The sequence below is a fragment of the Lissotriton vulgaris genome, chromosome 2_1, assembly GCF_964263255.1.
Source record: "Lissotriton vulgaris chromosome 2_1, aLisVul1.2, whole genome shotgun sequence".
Lineage (NCBI taxonomy): Eukaryota > Metazoa > Chordata > Amphibia > Caudata > Salamandridae > Lissotriton > Lissotriton vulgaris.
This window is the reverse complement of record NC_141687.1, coordinates 515,558,365-515,577,272: the sequence shown is the minus strand read 5'-3', so window position 1 is coordinate 515,577,272 and position 18,908 is coordinate 515,558,365. Positions and strand designations below refer to the sequence as shown.

The following is an 18,908-nucleotide window of genomic DNA, read 5'->3' as shown; positions in this document are numbered from 1 at the left end:
CATCTCCTTTCGGCCCGCCTACATGTCTGCTTTTGTAGTCTTAGCTTCTCTGAGAACCAAGGCTCCGAGATGTTTTTCCTCTTATAGTTTTTATTTTTTATAGGTGCGACTGAAAGAACTGCCGTTTTGATCCAGTTATTTACTTGGTCAGTGGCTAAATTGCTATCCTGGTCTAGACCTGATACAGTCGCGCTAAGCTGTGCGTGAAGTTTGGTTATATTGATTTTATCCCATTCTTGGTAGGTGAGTTGCCTACCCTGATGGACCCTAGATGTTTTTCCGTGGTCTATAGTTAGGGTGAAATTGACGACTTTGTGGTCAGACCAGGGAACCGGGATAACTTCACCTATTTTGATGTTGGGATTGGAGGAAAAGATCCCATCCAAGGTGTGACCAGCAGAGTGTGTACCTTGTTGGACCAATTGGGTCCGGCCGCAGCTAGCCATGGTCTTTGAGATAAGTATCATGTTTTTTTCTGCGACTTTTTCAAGGTGGATATTTAAGTCTCCCAAAATGGTGTAGTCTGCCCCTATGAGACAGGACTCAAGAGCAGGGCCCAGAGATTGTGACAGGGGGGTTCTAGCCTTAGGCGGCCTATACAGCAAAAGGCCAAAGGTGTAGTTATTAATTATGCTAATTTTAAAAGGTAGAGTCTCACATTCTGGGGAAATCCGAGCCGCCAAGCCACGAACCTGAAATACATTTTTGCTGATGATAGCTAGCCCTCCCCCACGTTTCCCATTTCTATGTGCCAGAAGAATAGAGTAGCCCCCCCGGGACTGCTAGCGCCAGATCAATGTCTGAAGTTTTATCTGCCCAAGTCTCTGTTATGAACAGCAGATCTAGGTCATGTGTGTCAACCAGGTTGGCTACTTCTGTGTTATGTTTTACTAGGGACCTTACATTCACCAGTGCTGCCTTTATCCGTTTATTTTAATGAGCTCCTACCTGCTGATGTTAAAGCGCTGCTGTTCCACATAGCGTGTAATTAAGGGACAGCGAACAGCTCGGGCAGTGTTTGGTTTCTACCATTGGATTGAGTATATCACAATCCAGACTGGCACGCTGTTTCATCATTTATATTTTGCCATAAACCCTCCTGTTAGCTTTATTCCAGTTTTGGGCAGGGGTTCTGGCCCTAGGCCCGGGCCAGGCCTGCCTTTGGCGCGCCGACACCGGCGCACCCGCTGTGCGTCTGTATTATCATGGGTTATATGGTCTCTGGGCTCCAACAACTAGCCCGCTCACCCCTGGAATTGTCTCCCTACTGGAAGTGAGGGCGTGCTGACCGCGCCCTCCACCCCTCAGTACAATCGACACTAGCCGTGACGAACCAGGGAGCATAGGCGTGAAGCTACTGCCTCAGGACCTCAATACAGCTGAAAAGGTGAGGAAAGTAAAAGTTTATGAAATAAGTTAAAAACCAGCAGTAATTTTTTTAATGTCACCAGCATCGACCACCTCAATGTAAGAGCTACAGCAGTCTAATATAAGGCTGATATTCCAATAGATACTCCTCTATAGAAAAGTCAGGCTCATATTGGGCATAAACCCATAAACTTGGCACTGAGGATGGCACCAAAGGCATAGTTCTTAACCTATGTACAATGTCAAAAGGCACCGATGACGTTGAAGATGGATCTGCCAACAGCAACTCAGCTGGAGGACCCTTGGATCCATGGGTACCGAAGGCACATCAAAGCAACACAGTATAATAATACTAAAACATTTCTCCACAGCTAGCTGAAGCTGTTGGAGCTGATCTAGCATCTCCATCTCATCCATAAGAATCCAGAACAGAAACAGAATATGAGCCAGTGCAAGAGGGAAACAACTTCTTTCCCTAGATGTACCTGGTGCATCTCAAATAGTGCGAGTGACACGAGACAGGAGAGTAATGATTGCACCTCTTATGCTTTTATGACTCTGCTTTGACCTTTTGATTTAGAGGAGGTCCTAGCACATAAACAACCTCCTTATCAAGAGAGAGAGCCCTTCCCCTCTACCAGGACTGCTAAGCCATAGACTAGCAAATAAATCAGATGTTCATTTCCCCATATCCACGACAGCTAATTTAGCCTCGCCTTTACTGATGGCCTTTCTGTTCATCTTGACACACAAACACAACTTTGAGTCGTGTCCGGTGCCTATGTACCAGAGACAATCGTTGTGTGGATCTGTATCAGACATTTATTGAGTACAGGTCATAGAGGTTTAAACCCTACAGCTTTGGGTGACATTTCTGCACACCTTTAGGAAAAAATCCAAGAAAATTGCAATCTGTCAAATGACTGTTGTAGTTTGTATTCACGTCAGTTGGCGTGGAAAGTAAGGAACTCACACCAGCGTGAGCATATGACATAGATATACTGGTCCCGATGTCCATACTGCACGAGATGGAGCGGTAGGAGTTAGCACAATGACACACAATGCCACCTGTCAACGCTGGAGGAATTACTATGCAAACCCTTCCGGATCCAGTCAGATGCCTAGAGATATTCAAAGGGTAAGGTATCTGCGGTTAGAAGTCGCTATCAAACAAACAGTATTGTCTGCAAAAAATGATACAAGCAGTTGGCATGATTTAAAGCAGAGGCCCTTGTCAGAGTGCTGCTGTGGGAGTATATAGGCCAGTGGGTCCAGCACAATAGCAAAGAGGATGGGGATAAGAGCTATCCCAGCGAGGGTCCTCTCAATATTTCAATGAGTGACAAGAGAATGCCACTTAATCTGATGAAGATGGTTGGACTTTTATATAGAGGAATTTAATCCAGCATTTGAATGAGCCTCTCACCCGTATACTTTCAAGAGCTGCAAAGAGGTATGCCCACTCCAAAGAATCAAAAGCATAGGTGGCGTTCAAGAACATTGCAGATCAAGTTGATGAAGCAGAGAAAAAAACTATGCATGTGTGGATTTACTTGGAATACACCTTGATTGATTTGGCATGTTAGGAGTTGCAGCAGCAGTCTGTTAGCTAGCATTCTGGCAAGATTCTAGTCAGTTTGTAAAGAACAGAGGCCACTATTCTTTTCAACACGTAAGAGCCTTGTCCTTGGTCAGTAGAGTCTTTGAAAAAGTTTCAAGTAAGGAGAATGGAAGTATCCCTTTGTGCACCCTTCCTTGTGTATCAAGAGGTGTGAAGCTAGATTGTGTATGTGCTCATTATAAAATTCACCAGGCAATGTATTGCTGTCAGGGTCACGACTTCCAAGCATGCTCTGCACCACCAGTTTTACCTCTTCTAGTACAATCAGTGATTCTAAATCTTAGCAGTGGTGATGTTTCAGCCATAGGTCAGAATACATTTAGAAAATGCTCATGTGATGTAACCTGCTTCGTATAAGGTTTTTTCCCCATCTGTTATTATTTTCATGGTGTGCTAGAGTTTTGCCTGGCTTTTCACCGTTATAAGTTCTTGTCACAGTATTCTTTTACAGATGGCTTAGTTCCCTTATGGCTGCCTCCCTTCAGTGCAACAGTTTAGTATTTGACCTCTAATGTCCAAAGTTATTGTTCTAACCTATGTGAGTGTTCTACACCGGTTTTCAGAAAACCAGACTGCTTGCCAAGTTGACCCCTAATGACTGTTTTATACACCTCCCACGTGCTCCTGAGCTATTCACTGAGCCTGTGTTAAAGTTGAGGTATTCCTGTAGGGCGGACCTAATTTAATATCGGAGTACAGGGTCCAGTAGTGCCCTCCAAACTCAGGTATCAAGTTGTGGATCAAGGCTCATTATGCCAAACAACCCAGCTCATGTATGTCACCCAGAAACATTACAAAAAACAATTTGATGGACAGAATGTAGATCAATGTCTTACATTCACCCCAGTACAAGGATCTGGGCCTAAATCCATCGTTTTTTGCACTCCACACCACCCTGGGTCAGATAATGGCTTTATGCAAATCAGCTCTGACCCTGTGCCCGATGGGAACAGTCCAGTCCGAACTACAACAGCCATATCATTCCCAGACCGGAATCAAGCATCCGAGGACCGGACCGGTTTCGAGGTAACACCTCTCATCAGCCCGGCTAGCTTGACTCCAGTGGTGTGGAGGCTCTGGGACCCACGTCTGAGCTACCCCAGTACACTCAGGGAGAAAATTACAAAAAACAATTTGATGGACAGAATGTAGATCAATGTCTTACATTCACCCCAGTACAGGGATCTGGGCCTAAATCCATCGTTTTTTGCACTCCACACCACCCTGGGTCAGATAATGGCTTTATGCAAATCAGCTCTGACACTGTGCCCCATGGGAACAGTCCAGTCCGAACTACAACAGCCATATCATTCCCAGACCGGAATCAAGCATCCGAGGACTGGACCGGTTTCGAGGTAACACCTCTCATCAGCCCGGCTAGCTTGACTTCAGTGGTGTGGAGGCTCTGGGACCCACGTCTGAGCTACCCCAGTACACTCAGTGGAGTGCAAAAAAACGATGGATTTGGGCCCAGATCTTTGGACTGGGATGAATGTGTGACATTGATCCACATTCAGTCCATCACCTGTTATGTTTGCTGTCACCCAGAAACAAACATCACTACTGGGAAGCCAACAGTTAATTCTGGATCAGCCTCCAGAGATTAAGGATTTCTATTGTGCCAAACATCATTCAGTTTGTGTGACTCCATCATTTACGTTCACAGTGTAGCCACTGCAAAATGTGGGGGCACTCAGCACCTGATCTATCTAACCATGGGCATATGGTGATATTGAAATCTCCCCCAAAGAGAACTGTGCAGAACAATGACTTAGGCATTTGATTCATAGCTCACAGAAGGAGGAGGAGTTGACTGTATTGGACCGATAAATGGTAAGGAAGGTTATTTCTTTTCTCCTAATATGTCCTGGACAATCACATATCTTCCCTTAGTATCACTGACGACTTCTGCAGGTGAAATTGGAGTCCCTTGTTAAAAAGAATTGTGGTCTACACCCTTGCATGCAGAAGATTTAGGAGGCATAATGGTGTGCACTCCATCTTGCTGCAAAAAGATTGTGTTTTTGTTAGATGCGTTTCTTGTAGAAGAGCGATATCTATTTTATGTCTAGTTCAATATGCTAAGATCTTTATCAGTTTATGCGGGTTGTTTAATCCTGTGCCATTCCACACTAGGTAACAAAATGATCAGTCATGTTTAGGAACTTATATTTTTGTCATTGAGCGTTAAGGATTACGAGGCAGATCTCTAAATGCATGTTATAAGGATGATGGGCCTATGGTGTTGTAGACAAGGAATGCTGTTATATCAATGCAATTAAAGACCGCTCTCCAACGGATTTCTCTCTCCTCCCACACTAACTGTCCCATCTGATTGAAAAAAAATAAACCTCCCCCCACAGCATGGGGAGACAACCATCACAATCTAGTTTTATAGTCTCTTAATATTTACCCCTAGGTGTCCAGAGTGGTAGTCCGTGTAGGTCTAACTGGCAGGTATAGCCAGACAGGGGGTTGTCTGTTTGAGAGTGCATCACTTCATCGCAGAAAAAGGAATTTGTGTTGTTTGCTTGTCAGTCTAATTCCTATACACTTGAGCGCTTTAATCTTGTAATGCACAAGGAGGAAAGCTTTGGAAATGCAGCTGGAGGAATCTTCTAGAAACGGGCTTGATTTCCATTGTCAATATAACTAACAGAATATTCAGAGTGGCAATAAGGTTGTTGTGTTCAGTTACCTTTTCAACAGGGTCCCAGGGTTCCAGATTTTATCTTTGACTGAGTCAATTAGGATGATCTGCGATATCACTGGATGTCAATAGGGGAATGACACATTTTGATGGTTGGAGGTTGAACTGAGTGCTAGGATAGGTGATGGCAAGCACGGAGACTGTTTTAACAGAAAAAGGTTTTTTACAAGGTTTTGAACCAACAGGTAAATGTTATCTTTTCAAGGACAAGCATTTCCCAATTGCAGTTAAAGCTAGGATTTAGTGACAATTACTTTTTAGAGGTCAACAAATCATCTCAAATAAACATTATGTCAACAGAAGTCCCAGTGAGGATCCTTAAATTCCAACTAACAACACAACTCATTAAGGTAAGTAGTGTTGGAATGATTCGATTTTTTGTGCCTTGGTTGCATTCACAGTCTGTCTCACATTATTTTTATTAACCTAAAGTACTTTTCCATTGATGTTTCATGTGAGTTTGCATTATTCTAAATACTATGCTTTTAAGTACTTTTCTCATTTGGACAGCATTCAATGTTTGCATTGTATTAACTGCTGTGTATTTGTTTAATAATTCAGATTTTAATACACGTTTGGCTATTTCTATTCACTTCAGGTCGAATTCTTTAAAGAAGACAATGTTATTTAAGCACCGAGGTATTTATGGACCCTAATTTCCAGTGACTGGGCTTTAACTTAAAAACATTTGAACATGTACTTAAATTCAAGAATATATCAGTTTGGTTCAATAGCGAGACTGAGTTTGGCGAAGGTAAAAAGGTAATATAAACAACATTCTCTGAATCAAAAATAAAGACTGCATCAATTTGAATATATTGTACAGGTTGCATTCATACGAAAAACAATGATGTGAACAAACAAATAAAACACTTTGGAGATTTCCTAAACACTCAATAGGAACATAAGGTTGATTTCGCTTTTTGAAATGTAATCTTTAAAACCTTACGGAGCAATCTGGAATGCAGGATTCCATGGCTGTCAATTTTAAATATATCATAAATAATCAAGTAAGACAGACTTACAATTTAGCCTTTTCTGCCAAAAAGATGAGCCTGTTCTCTTCAAACTGAACTATACCACCAGCTTGGAGAAGTTCCAAAAGAACCTACAAAAAAAAGGAGCATTGTCATGTAAAAAAAGTCACTCTTCATCATCAGAAACTCCAGGACCTTTGCAAAAGATTTAAAAATGCTTGCAACCCTAAATGAAGTAAGGTCATACCACAGCTGTCCTAACACAAAAGCAACCCAGAAAGACGATATTCCCGGCAAACTCTACCAAAAAGTTTAGAAAGAACCTTCAATAATATAACTGCTAACTTAAGTGGTTATCATCGAGGCAAATATTACGGAGTCCATAATCGAACAGATGAACAAGTTACTTATCTTCTGTAACATATTATCTGGTTGAGACCCAGTCTAGCTGCAGATTCCTTCACTAGTGAATTCTCTCCAGGTGTCTGATTACAGCAGCACATTTTTCATCTGCCACTCTACGCGCCGGGGGGCGGCGCCTTACGACTATGTGATTTTGTCAACTCTGGCTGTGACATCAGTGGAGTCATATAACACACCTGAGGCGCATGGACGTCAGTTTCTTCTGTGAATCCTTCCGTGCTAAAATGCTGAGCAACTAAAGAAACTGATTTTGGAAACAGTGAGCCAAAAAAGATCAATGTTTATTTAAAACATAATTAGAAAATGGAAATAAATGCTATGATAATACCCAGACAAGGCCCATAAGGAAAGACCCAAAGTTGTGACGAAGCAAATGGAACGGTATATAAAATCAGTACTGAAAAGGGTATAACCTTTACAGCACAGATCGCTCGCAGAGTGGGGAGGATGGGCAGGGCATTAAGGAATTTGCAGCTAGACTATCACTACCAGATATGTTATCGAAGGTAAGTAACATTTTCATCTGATGGAGACATCTAGCTGCTGATTCCTTAACTAGTGAATTAAATACCATAGCTATAACCACCCAGAATAGGGTCTGCAAACTAATCCTACAAAAGCTCTCTAAGAGTACCCAACCAGTAGAAAATGACCACAGACCAGACCTACGTAGGAATTAAATGAAAAAGAGTATGTCTCTCTATAAAAACAGTGGCAATGACCAGAGACAATGTAAATAAGAAACAACCCAGCAGGCACAGAAAACTCAAAGCCTCAAGAGGAACAGGGTAATAACAGTCAGACAATAGTATTTAACCCCCAAAGAGTAAGTGAGTTCATGGACTAGAAGGGCTAAAATCAAAGTGAATGCCATGTAACCAACATTCTCTACAGAAATAGCTGCAGCACATCTGTCCTGATAATCCCAAAAATGAAGGGCTTCCAAAACGCTTTCCCATTAAAACCAAGATGAATAAACCCATTATTTTCAAGGTCAGGTATATCAATCCAAGTATCAAGACAGATGAACATAATGATCCATCTCTTAAAACAAAAACAAAAAATTTCTTTAGACTAAATGACCACCCGAATGTTCACACAATGCAGTACCCGTAAAGACAAAAAGATGGCAATTAACAGATATGAATCTGCTATAAATATATTGATCAATTATACTCAGACCTATATATGTATTCCACACGTACATATAGATCCGACCCCAAAACATAAAGAGAAGTAATCGCTTCTCACAATTATTTGTTTTTTAAGTATGTAATATCCTTTCTATTACATATAGCAGAACCATATCTCAGCATGTGTAAACACATTTGCAGTACACTTATGTAAACTCTGTATACACACATGGATAAACAGAACTGAAAAAACAGTCCTAAAGTACCATATAATTTGATATCAAGAGAGATATTGCACCCTCAATGAAACACCATGGGTGACTTAGAATTAAGATATGCTGCCTGTCCAAAGTATCTTAACCGGCTGGTACTACCTAAAGAAAACCACGTGAAAATGAGCCCTTACCAGCAGCAAGCACTTACGACCACACTTGGCCTAGAAGGTCAAGATGAATCAAATAAACCAAGCCCCTGAAAAATACCCAAAAAGGGAATCCAGTTGGAGTAATTGTCCACAAGGCATATGAGCCAAAATTCAATCCGATTGTCAGTCAGACAAGTGTTCAAATACACATTTGTCGAGAACAGGACCCACAAGGCTTAAAGCCTGGAGGCACACTGTTCCTAACCAACAAAAACTGTCAAAGAAGGTCAAAAAACACTGTCTGAGCAACCGATTCTCGGGATCCACGTTGCAGCACAGCAAAGGAGAAACTGACATTCATGAGTCAGAGAATACTTAAATGACTCCACTGATGTGACAACCGGAGTCAATGTCATCACGGAGTCATAAGGTGCCTTCCCCCGGTGTGCAGAGGGACTGCTGAAAAATTTCCAGATCCAGTCTGACGGCTGGGGAGAATTCACAAGCTAAGGAATCTGCGGCTAGATGTCTATCAGGTATAGCAATACTTCTCAAAAGAAAGCAAATCAAAGCAAGATTGGTCATCATATTAGTTAATTCAACACCCCTTTATTTATACCATCTTAGCATCACTTTATTACAGGTCAGGGAAATTTCTTTAAGTTTTGACATAAAACGTTTTCTGGAAGTGATTTTGAAAACTTATTAACACGCTTTGTACTTTTCTGATTGTTCGAAATGGGGGTCTTATTCCAAAGGCAATGTGTAAAGTATTTGTACACCAAACATACAGTAACACAGTGAAACAACACAAATGGACACCATATCAGTTTAGAAAAATAAAGTATCTTTATCTAAACCAAGCAAAACAAAAACAACAAAAATCTAACATACAAGTATCAATATGGATTAGTTACTTACCTGTAATCCTAGTTCTCTTCCAGGGGTATCCTCATCAAAGTCATAAGCATTAGAATATTCCCGCCCATGTGCGGGACCCCGGAAACACTATATTATATGTGCCCCACATATGTATACACATATATATATAAATAATATATATATAAAAAACAAGCAATAGCAGCCAAATCACATTAGAGCTGAAATATGCTGTGAAGAATTTCCACCATACAAGAAGGAAAAGCATTAGAAACATAAGAAACAACACCAAAGATTGTTTCGAAATTGTTTTAATGCTCAGAAAGCAGTAGAAATTCTTATAACTCACTGGAAGCATAGGAAGCTCCCAGGCTGCATTGCAAACACACAGTCTAACAAGACTGAAAAGCTAACCTGTAGCTGAATAGCAAAAAACTGACACTGTGCCTTTAAGGCACTCATGACCCCCTGTATCCCATCATGCCCCAGGAGTGGCAGTTAGGTCAGTTCTTTTCGGAGACTGAAAAACAAACCCAATAACAAATAGGTGAACAATATCTCCGTATTAAATAGTATCCTGTGCCCGGGGAGGCGGGAGGGTTGCTTATGACTTTGATGAGGATACCCCTGGAAGAGAACTAGGATTACAGGTAAGTAACTAATCCTTCTCTTCCAGGGGATCCTCATCAATAGTCATAAGCATTAGAATAGAATAGCGAGCCTCTCCTCATCCCTGCGGGCAAAGGAAAGATAAGACAGAAATCTCATCAATACGCCTGAGTAGACAGACAGACTACCCAAACAGATTCCTCAAGGAGGCTTGCCCTACTTGAGTGTCGGTCCTGGAATCAGAGTCGAGGCAGTAATGCCTCGTAAAGGTATGTACTGATTTCCAGGTCACAGCCTTGCATATTTCCGATATGGGAACGTCATGCAAGAAAGCCACTGTAGCCGCCTTCCCTCTAGTGGAATGCGCTTTCGGAGACATCAACAAAGGTTTTCCTGCTAGTTGATAGGCCAACTTAATGCAAGAGACAATCCACCTGGAAATAGACCTCTTTGCTGCTGGAAAACCAGTTGTCATTGCACCATAGTTCACAAACAGTTGGTCCGTTTTCCTAATCCCATTAGTCTTTTCCAAATAAAACTTAAGCACTCTTTTAATATCTAAGGAGTGAAGTGACCGCTCGGCCGGGGTCGTAGGATTTGGAAAAAAGGAAGGGAGGGAAATAGACTGATTTATATGAAAATCAGAGATGACCTTCGGCAAGAAGGATGGGTGAGCCCTTAGTACGACCCTGTTATGGTGGAATACAGTATAAGGTTCCTTTGCACAGAGCGCTTGTATCTCACTGACTCTGCGTGCAGAGGTAATTGCCACCAAAAAAGCTGCCTTCCAAGAGAGATGTTGTAAGGAAGCCTTGTGGATGGGCTCGAAAGGTGGAGACATTAACCTTGATAGAACTAGGTTTAATTCCCACGGAGGAGAAGGATTTCGCACAGGGGGATACACTTTCTTCAATCCCTGGAGGAAATCCTTGACCACTGGAACCTGAAAGAAAGACACCTGGTCAGGTGACTTCCTATAAGCCACAATAGCTGACAAATGCACTCTAATGGAAGCGTACTTCAAACCAGCAGTTGCGAGGGAAAGGAGGTATGGTAAGATGACGTCCTCCTGCCCCTTAATCGGATCCAAATGATGATCCCTACACCACAAGTAAAACCTTTTCCACTTGAAGGCATAGGATGCTCTCGTGGACGGCCTCTTAGCTTCCTTCAAAATGCTCATGCATTCTGGAGGCAGGTTCAAATGTCCGTATTGCAGGACCTCAGGAGCCATGCTGTTACGTTCAATGATGGGAGGTTGGGATGCATTATCCTCCCGTTCATTTTGCTCAACAGGTCCGGCCTGCAAGGGAGTCGTTTGTGTGGACACACAGACAGATGTAGAAGGTCCGGATACCACCACTGCCGAGGCCAGTCTGGAGCAATCAGGATCATCTCCATGTTCGTCCTGAGGCGCTTGGAAACCACTCTCGGAATCAGAGCCAGGGGAGGAAACGCGTATGCGAACATCCCTGCCCAATCCCTGCCCAATCCAACCCCTGCGTCCCTGGTCTGTGGAACCTGGACGCGAAGGCGTGGCACTTGGTGTTTTCGTCGTCTGCAAACAAGTCTATGGATGGACGTCCCCAGCAACGAAAAAGCTCTTCTACTACTTCCCTGTTTAGCACCCAGTCTGGCTGATCTTCGAAGAGCCTGCTGAGTGCGTCTGCTTTGACGTTCAACTCGCCCGGAAGATGCACCGCCACTACTGTGAGACCTCGAGCGAGAATCCAATGCCATATTGCCTGAGCCTCTCGAGACAGTGGGCGAGATTTTGTGCCTCCTTGCTTGTTCAGATAGAACATGGTTGTCGTATTGTCCGTCTGAACCAGGACTGAGTTGGATGTGATCGCCGGCAGGAAAGCTTTGAGAGCCAGGAATACCGCCCTGAGTTCCAGCATGTTGATGTGGTATGTCTGCTCCTGCGCAGACCACCGGCCTTGAATCTGAAGCGGACCCATGTGTGCTCCCCAGCCGTGCAGGGAGGCATCTGTCACTATAGATGGGGACGGAATGGGCTGATGAAACGGCACTCCCACCATCACATTGTGTCTCCGAGTCCACCATCTGATGGACTCTTTTGTCGCCTGGGAAAGGTGGATTCGGTCCTCCCAACGTCCTGTTGCCTGGTCCCACTGATCCTCCAGAGCCTGTTGCAGAGGACGCATTCTCAGCCTGGCGTTTGGGATGAGAAAGATGCAGGACGCCATGGAACCCAGCAGAGACGCCACTTGTCGTGCTGTTGGAGGTCGAGACTCTAGCAGAATCCCGCATTTCAGGGTCATGGAAGAAAGTCTCTCCTCCGAAGGAAACGCTTTTCCCACGCTTGTGTCCAGAACGGAGCCTAGGTAGTGGATGGATTGTGTAGGCCGCTGGACTGACTTCTCCAGGTTCACATGGAGGCCGAGCCTGTGAAGCTGTTGCAGGCACAGATGCAGATCTTGCGTTACCCGTACCGGAGATGGACCCTTTAGGAGCCAGTCGTCCAGATATGGGTAAACGAAGAGACCCTTCTTGTGAAGAAAAGCCGCCACCACTGCCATGCATTTGGTGAAGACTCGTGGTGCGGACTTGAGACCGAAGGGTAACACCTTGTACTGGTAGTGTTTGTTTCCCACCACAAACCTCAGGTACTTGCGATGTTGTTGCGCAATCGGGATGTGAAAGTACGCATCTTGTAGATCCACCGAACACATCCAATCTCCGGCTTGTAGATGAGGACATATTTGGTGAAGCGCCAACATGCGGAACTTTTCCTTGACGATAACCTTGTTTAGGAGTCGTTGGTCGAGTATGGGTCTGAACTTGTCCTCCTGATCTTTTTTGGGGACAAGGAAATATCTGGAGTAAACTCCTTTTCCTCGTAGAGCGAGAGGAACTTTCTCTATCGCTCTTTTTTGCAGCAGGATTTTTACCTCTCGTCGGAGCAAGCTTAGTTGGTGAGGGCAAGAGCTCTTCGGAGGGACGCTCTTTGGAAGAGCGCGGAAACATATCCTGTATCCATTGCGCAGTATATTCAGCACCCACTGATCTCTTGTGATGCTGACCCACTCTGCCAGGTGTTGTGAAGCACTTCCTCCCACTGGAGTGGGCAACGGCGTCAGAGGAAGCCACTGTTCAGGCCTTTCCTCCTCTCGTGGTGTTGGAGGACTGCTGGTGGCCTCCCCTGCCTCTGCTGGGCTTGCCACGAAACTGGGGTTTCCCTTGAGGCTTGTTCTGGGACCACTGAGGGGTTTGAACCCTCTGTTGAGCTCCTCTCCCCCTGTTGGATTTGAAGCGGCGCTTGAATTCCTTTTTCTTCTCCAAGCCCACCGCCTTCACCGTGTCCAGCTCAGTCTTCTTTCGGGTCATCTCTTCGTCCGCGTGTTTACCGAAGAGAGCGGAACCCGAAAAGGGGAGATTTAGAATCCGATGCTGAGCATCCGGTTTCAGACCTGTAAGGCGCAACCAGGCCGATCTTCTGGCACAAACTCCATGGGAATAGGAATGAGCCGAAAGCACTGCCCCATCCGCGGCCGTGCTTATCATCTGGTTTGCCACCAGACACCCCTCCGTAACAGTTTCTTCAAAGTCTTGCTGGTCCTCTTTCGGTAGCTTGGCTTTGAATCTTTCCATCGAGTCCCATAAGGCTCTGTCATACCGACCCAGGAGCGCAGCTGCACTGGCGACCTTAAGAGTGGAAGCAGCAGAGTTGCAAACCTTCCGACCCCAGGAGTCTTGGGTTTTGCTGTCCTTATCTGGCGGGACTGAAGATGAACCAGCAACCGCATGTGTCTTCCTCGCCGCTGCCACGATGACAGAGTCTGCTGGAGGGTGAGACTTCACAAACACCGGGTCAGAAGCAGCCGGTTTGTACTTCTTCTGAATGCGTGCCGGTACTGCTCTGATTGCTGCCGGGGTTAGGAAAACCTCCTTGACAGGGTCCATAATCCCCGGAGCCAAAGGCAGCAGAGGTCTGGAGATGGCCTTCTTGTGTAAGGTTTCAAAGATGACTGTCGTCGTTACTTGAGGGACAGACATTTCGATGTTCAGTTTAAGCGCACCTCTCTGCAGAACATCCAGATATGTGCCAATATCATCCACCGGGGAGGACATGGACGTTGGACTGTCCGTCAAAGTCGGTGAGTAGTCCCTCTTGGACGATCTGGTAGACGAAGTGGAGGTGGTAGACGGAGTACGTCTATGTCGATGGTGAGAACTACGTCTTCGCTCCCGCGACCTCCTTGAGCGCTCCTCTCGTCTAGGGGAGCGAGATCTGACCCGATCTCTTGTCCGATGTTCCCTTCTAGGGGATCGGGATGCCCTGGGGGATCTGGCTGGCGACCGCACGGGAGACCTGCCCCTGGGAGATCGAGACCTCTTCCGACCTGCCAGTCTAGGTTCCCTTGTAGGAGATCCAGATCTTCTCCGACCTTCCAGTCTAGGTTCCCTCGTAGGAGAACGGGATCTTCTTGGCGCTTTGGAGGGTAGCGTCACAGGGGATGTGCGCCTGGGAGGACTACGCTTGTCCATCTCCTCCACCAGGTTTTGGAGAGGAGACCTGTGGTGTGGGCTGGCATACTCCTGCATACGCTTGGTAGGCCCGTCGTCTCTCCAATGGTCCAAGGACCTGTACCATCTAGGTGACAGCCTGATGCGCCCCGCTGAAGGATCTGGACGGCATTCAGGAGTCCTGTGTATAGGGCTTCTGGACCTTGAATGCTCAGTAGAGGAGCCAGAGGACCGATAAGATGAATGGTGAGAAGCAGATTCAGTCGCCATGACCGTATCTGAGTGTCTCGACATCGAGCGTTCCTTTCTCGCAGCAGAACGCCTTCGAGGAGTCGGAGGATCAAACAATCTCGACCTCGAATGTCCATGAGAGGTTCTGTAGTCTCTCGACGTCAACCGGCGACGAGCAGCCGTCGACGGAGCCTTCTGCTTCGACGTCGAACGGCGGTGTCCCGACGCCGACGGGGACCTCTGCCTCGACGCCGAACGACGATGTCCTGTCGTCGACAGAGGCTTCTCTCTCGACGTCGAACGGCCTCGTCCTGTCGTCGACAGCTTTCTGCCTCGACGTCGAACGGCGATGGTCAGCCGCCGACGGAGATCGCTGTCTCGACGTTGAATGCCTGTGCGACAACGGCGGAGGGGTATTGGGCACCCTCGACGCCGAGCGCTGCTGCCGCACCGACGGAGACCGCGTCCTCGACGCCGATCGACGAGCCACTGTCGACAGGGGAGGGGTCACACTTCTCGATGCCGGTCGTCGCCTGGTTGACGACGGCGAGGTGACGTCCTTCGACGCCGGTCGCCGCCTGGTCGACGACGGTGGAGGAGTAATGGATGTCGACGCCGACCGTCGCCCGGTTGACGGCGGCGGAGTAGCCTTCCTCGACGCCGATCGCCGCCCGGTTGACGACGGCAGAGGGGATTTCGACGACGGAGCTGGAGCTTTTGACGTTGTCGACGTACCTGGTCTTCTCGACGGCGAGCCCACCGTCTACGGTAGTTTCGAAGAGGAAAATTCCACCTGTGGATCTTTTCTCAGCGCCGAGCTCGACGCTGAAGTTGAAGGGCGTGAAGACTTCTTTTTTGAAGAGGTATGAGTCTTCTTGGAGCCCTTCTTCCCTGGAGATCTCCCTCTCGAAGCCCTGTGAGCCAGGCCATAAATTCGAATTCTCTCCCTGTCCTTGAGAGTCCTTCCTGACAGGTTCTCACAATGAGGACAGGTGTCTGGATCATGATCTTCAGGCAGGCAAACGATACAGACGTCGTGGCTGTCTGATTTGGCCTTCTTGTTGCCACAAGAAGGACATTTATCAAAGAGTGAAGGCATTTTTAGAGGAAAATGCTCACCAAACTGCTGAAAACAAGCAGTATCTTACTTGACTAGATGTAAGACGTCGAAGTAAGAGCAAAAGTTGTCAAAAAGAAGCAATTTTTCTGTAAAAAACCAGAAAAATAGTGGAGCTGTGTAACCAGGGTCCTTCACTGAAGGAGCCGGAAAGAACAACTGACCTAACTGCCACTCCTGGGGCATGATGGGATACAGGGGGTCATGAGTGCCTTAAAGGCACAGTGTCAGTTTTTTGCTATTCAGCTACAGGTTAGCTTTTCAGTCTTGTTAGACTGTGTGTTTGCAATGCAGCCTGGGAGCTTCCTATGCTTCCAGTGAGTTATAAGAATTTCTACTGCTTTCTGAGCATTAAAACAATTTCTAAACAATCTTTGGTGTTGTTTCTCATGTTTCTAATGCTTTTCCTTCTTGTATGGTGGAAATTCTTCACAGCATATTTCAGCTCTAATGTGATTTGGCTGCTATCGCTTGTTTTTTATATATATATTATTTATATATATATGTGTATATATATGTGGGGCACATATAATATAGTGTTTCCGGGGTCCCGCACATGGGCGGGAATATTCTAATGCTTATGACTATTGATGAGGATCCCCTGGAAGAGAAATCACTTTTATAACGGTTACTTCAAAATTAGAACAGTAGTTCAAACAGGGGCTATTACGATGTAATGAAAGGCACAGACCCAAAGTACGGTACCGACTGCGAGGTGTGCGGACCGGACATGGAGTCACGCAAACACCTAAACAACAGTCCCTTTAAAACGAAGCCAACAAATGATGCATGGCGTCGTGGAGGTGAGGCACGGGGGAGGAGAGGTGTTGAATCTGTGAGAAGGCAAGGCGTCAAGTCAAAAACAGGCGAAGTTAGGCGTCGTCGGTTCTGGTGAGGTAATGTCATGTCGTAGAGTTCGTGAAGTCACCCTCATTGGTTAGTGGCTCCACCATAATGAGATGCAGGCGCTGAACACGTCAGTGCAAGCACTGGTGTTGGAAAAGCCGATAACTGCAGGCTCCGAAGGGTGTCGAAGCTGCAGTGCAGTGCAGGCATGGCAGTGCATTGTGTACTTCACAAGCGGTGTCCTCAGCCTCAGTGCAGGTTGCGGCATCACTGGAGGCGTGAGAGTTGTTCTTCTTGCTTTGCAGCACCAACCACACAAATCTCAGAGCCCAGGAACTAGAATTGGCACCCTTTTGAATACAGGAGCCCATAGAGGGGTCAAGGAGCTGGTCATTGGGCGCAGATGAAGTCTTTGTGGCCCTGAGACTTCAGAACAGCAGGCAAACACACACAAGCCCTTGGAGATTCTTCTTCAAGCAGGTTCAGAGCAAAGTTCTAGTCTTTATCCTCTCTTTAGCAGAAGCAGCAACTGCAGTCCAAACCAGCAAAGCAACGCAGTAAAGGGGCAGTACTCCTCCTTACAGCTCACCAACTCTTCTCAATGGCGGAGGTTCCTCTTGAGTCCAGAAGTGATCTAATTCTCTGGGGTTTGAGGTCCAATACTTAAACCCCATTTTCTTTTCGTTTACTTTGTGGCAAGGGTCTCTGAGCCAGTCCAAACCAGTTCTGCCCTCTCTGGTCCAGTTTCACTACAGGAGGTGGAGACAGCAGCCAATCAGGTGCTAGTGAAACTCCTTCCACTAATCTAAATGCAGCCCAGGTCTATGCAGCCCAACTATGAGGCATCCAGGAAAGGTAGGGCACACCTCAACCCTCCTTTGGGACTTTCTAGAATGAATTCACATCTCAAGCCCCTGTCACTCCAAAATATGACAGTGAATACACAAACAGGAAGATGCACATGAAGTGGTAAAACAAGAAAATGCACACTTCCTAAAAGTGATATTTTCAAACTCACAGCTTAAAAACCATCTTCACTAAAAGATGTGTTAGTAAATTATGAGTTCAGAGAGCCTAAACTCGATTTCTCTATCCTGTCCCTATGGAGAGCTACACATGTAAGACGTTACAGTGCAGATCCATGTTAAGGGACTGAGAGCCTTTCAATATAGAAAAATAAAATAGGCAGTATTTCACTATCAGGACATGTAAAACACACCAGAGTATGTCCTATCGTACGAGTTACTTAAGTTTGGTAACAATGTATCTTATAGAGACGATTCTAGCCACAGATTCCTTCACGTAGAATTATCCCCAGGCGTGAGACTGGATCCGGAAACTTTTTTGCCACAGCTTCCCTGCGCCGGGGGTGGGTCGGCATCACTCGACTCCGCTCAGGCGTCATCCGCGTACGTGACGTCAGCAAGGTCACATAAGCCCCTCCGCAGCGCACCTACGTCGATTTTCTTCAGAGAACTATTCTGTACCACAACGCAGAGCCACCAGACAAAAACTGAGGGAGCATGGGAACAGTGTGCGAAAGAGTAGAAAAGACACCATAAGTAACAGTGTAACACTGCAGTGTCCAAAAGCAGGGACAGAAGAAGAACAGAGCAGGACCCCGACCAACCACCATGCTAGTACATAGACAACCACCCCTTAATTGGTTTACCAATTTTCTGCAAAACCGGACTCAAAAATTCAAGGTCAACAACACCCTGTCCAAACCCGTTCCAGTTACGCTAGGAGTCCCACAAGGGTCCTCAGTATCCCCAACACATTTTAACTTATTCCTGGAACCACTCACCGATCTGCTACAAGCGTCCAACGTTCAATATCACATGTACGCTGACGATACTCAACTCTACCTTAACGTCATTAATTTGCTTTACACTACTCTTAAGACCACCCAAACATGGCTGGCAGAGAATCACCTCAAATTGAATGCTTTAAAAATTGAATTCCTCCTAATTGCCCCACCCGCCAAAGTCCCCATAATGTACGATTGGATCAAACACCTTACAGCACTCAACGTTCAACCAACCATTTTGGATGCAGCGATATCATTGGGTATAACACTGGATTGCAACCTCAATATGCAGAAACACATTAGTAACGCAACAAAGGGAGACAACTTTC

The 18,908-nt window shown here is 45.8% G+C and overlaps 1 protein-coding gene across 1 annotated transcript in view; it reads right to left on the bottom strand.

The window, feature by feature from the left end:
* The window catches only part of VPS8 (VPS8 subunit of CORVET complex), a 1,704,823-nt gene that overhangs the window by 883,955 nt on the left and 801,960 nt on the right, over positions 1–18,908 (bottom strand). Inside the window, exon 30 of the mRNA XM_086955430.1 lies at positions 6,725–6,807. Within this exon, the coding sequence (XP_086811556.1) occupies positions 6,725–6,807 (83 nt within the window). The remainder of the gene's footprint in view (positions 1–6,724; positions 6,808–18,908) is intronic.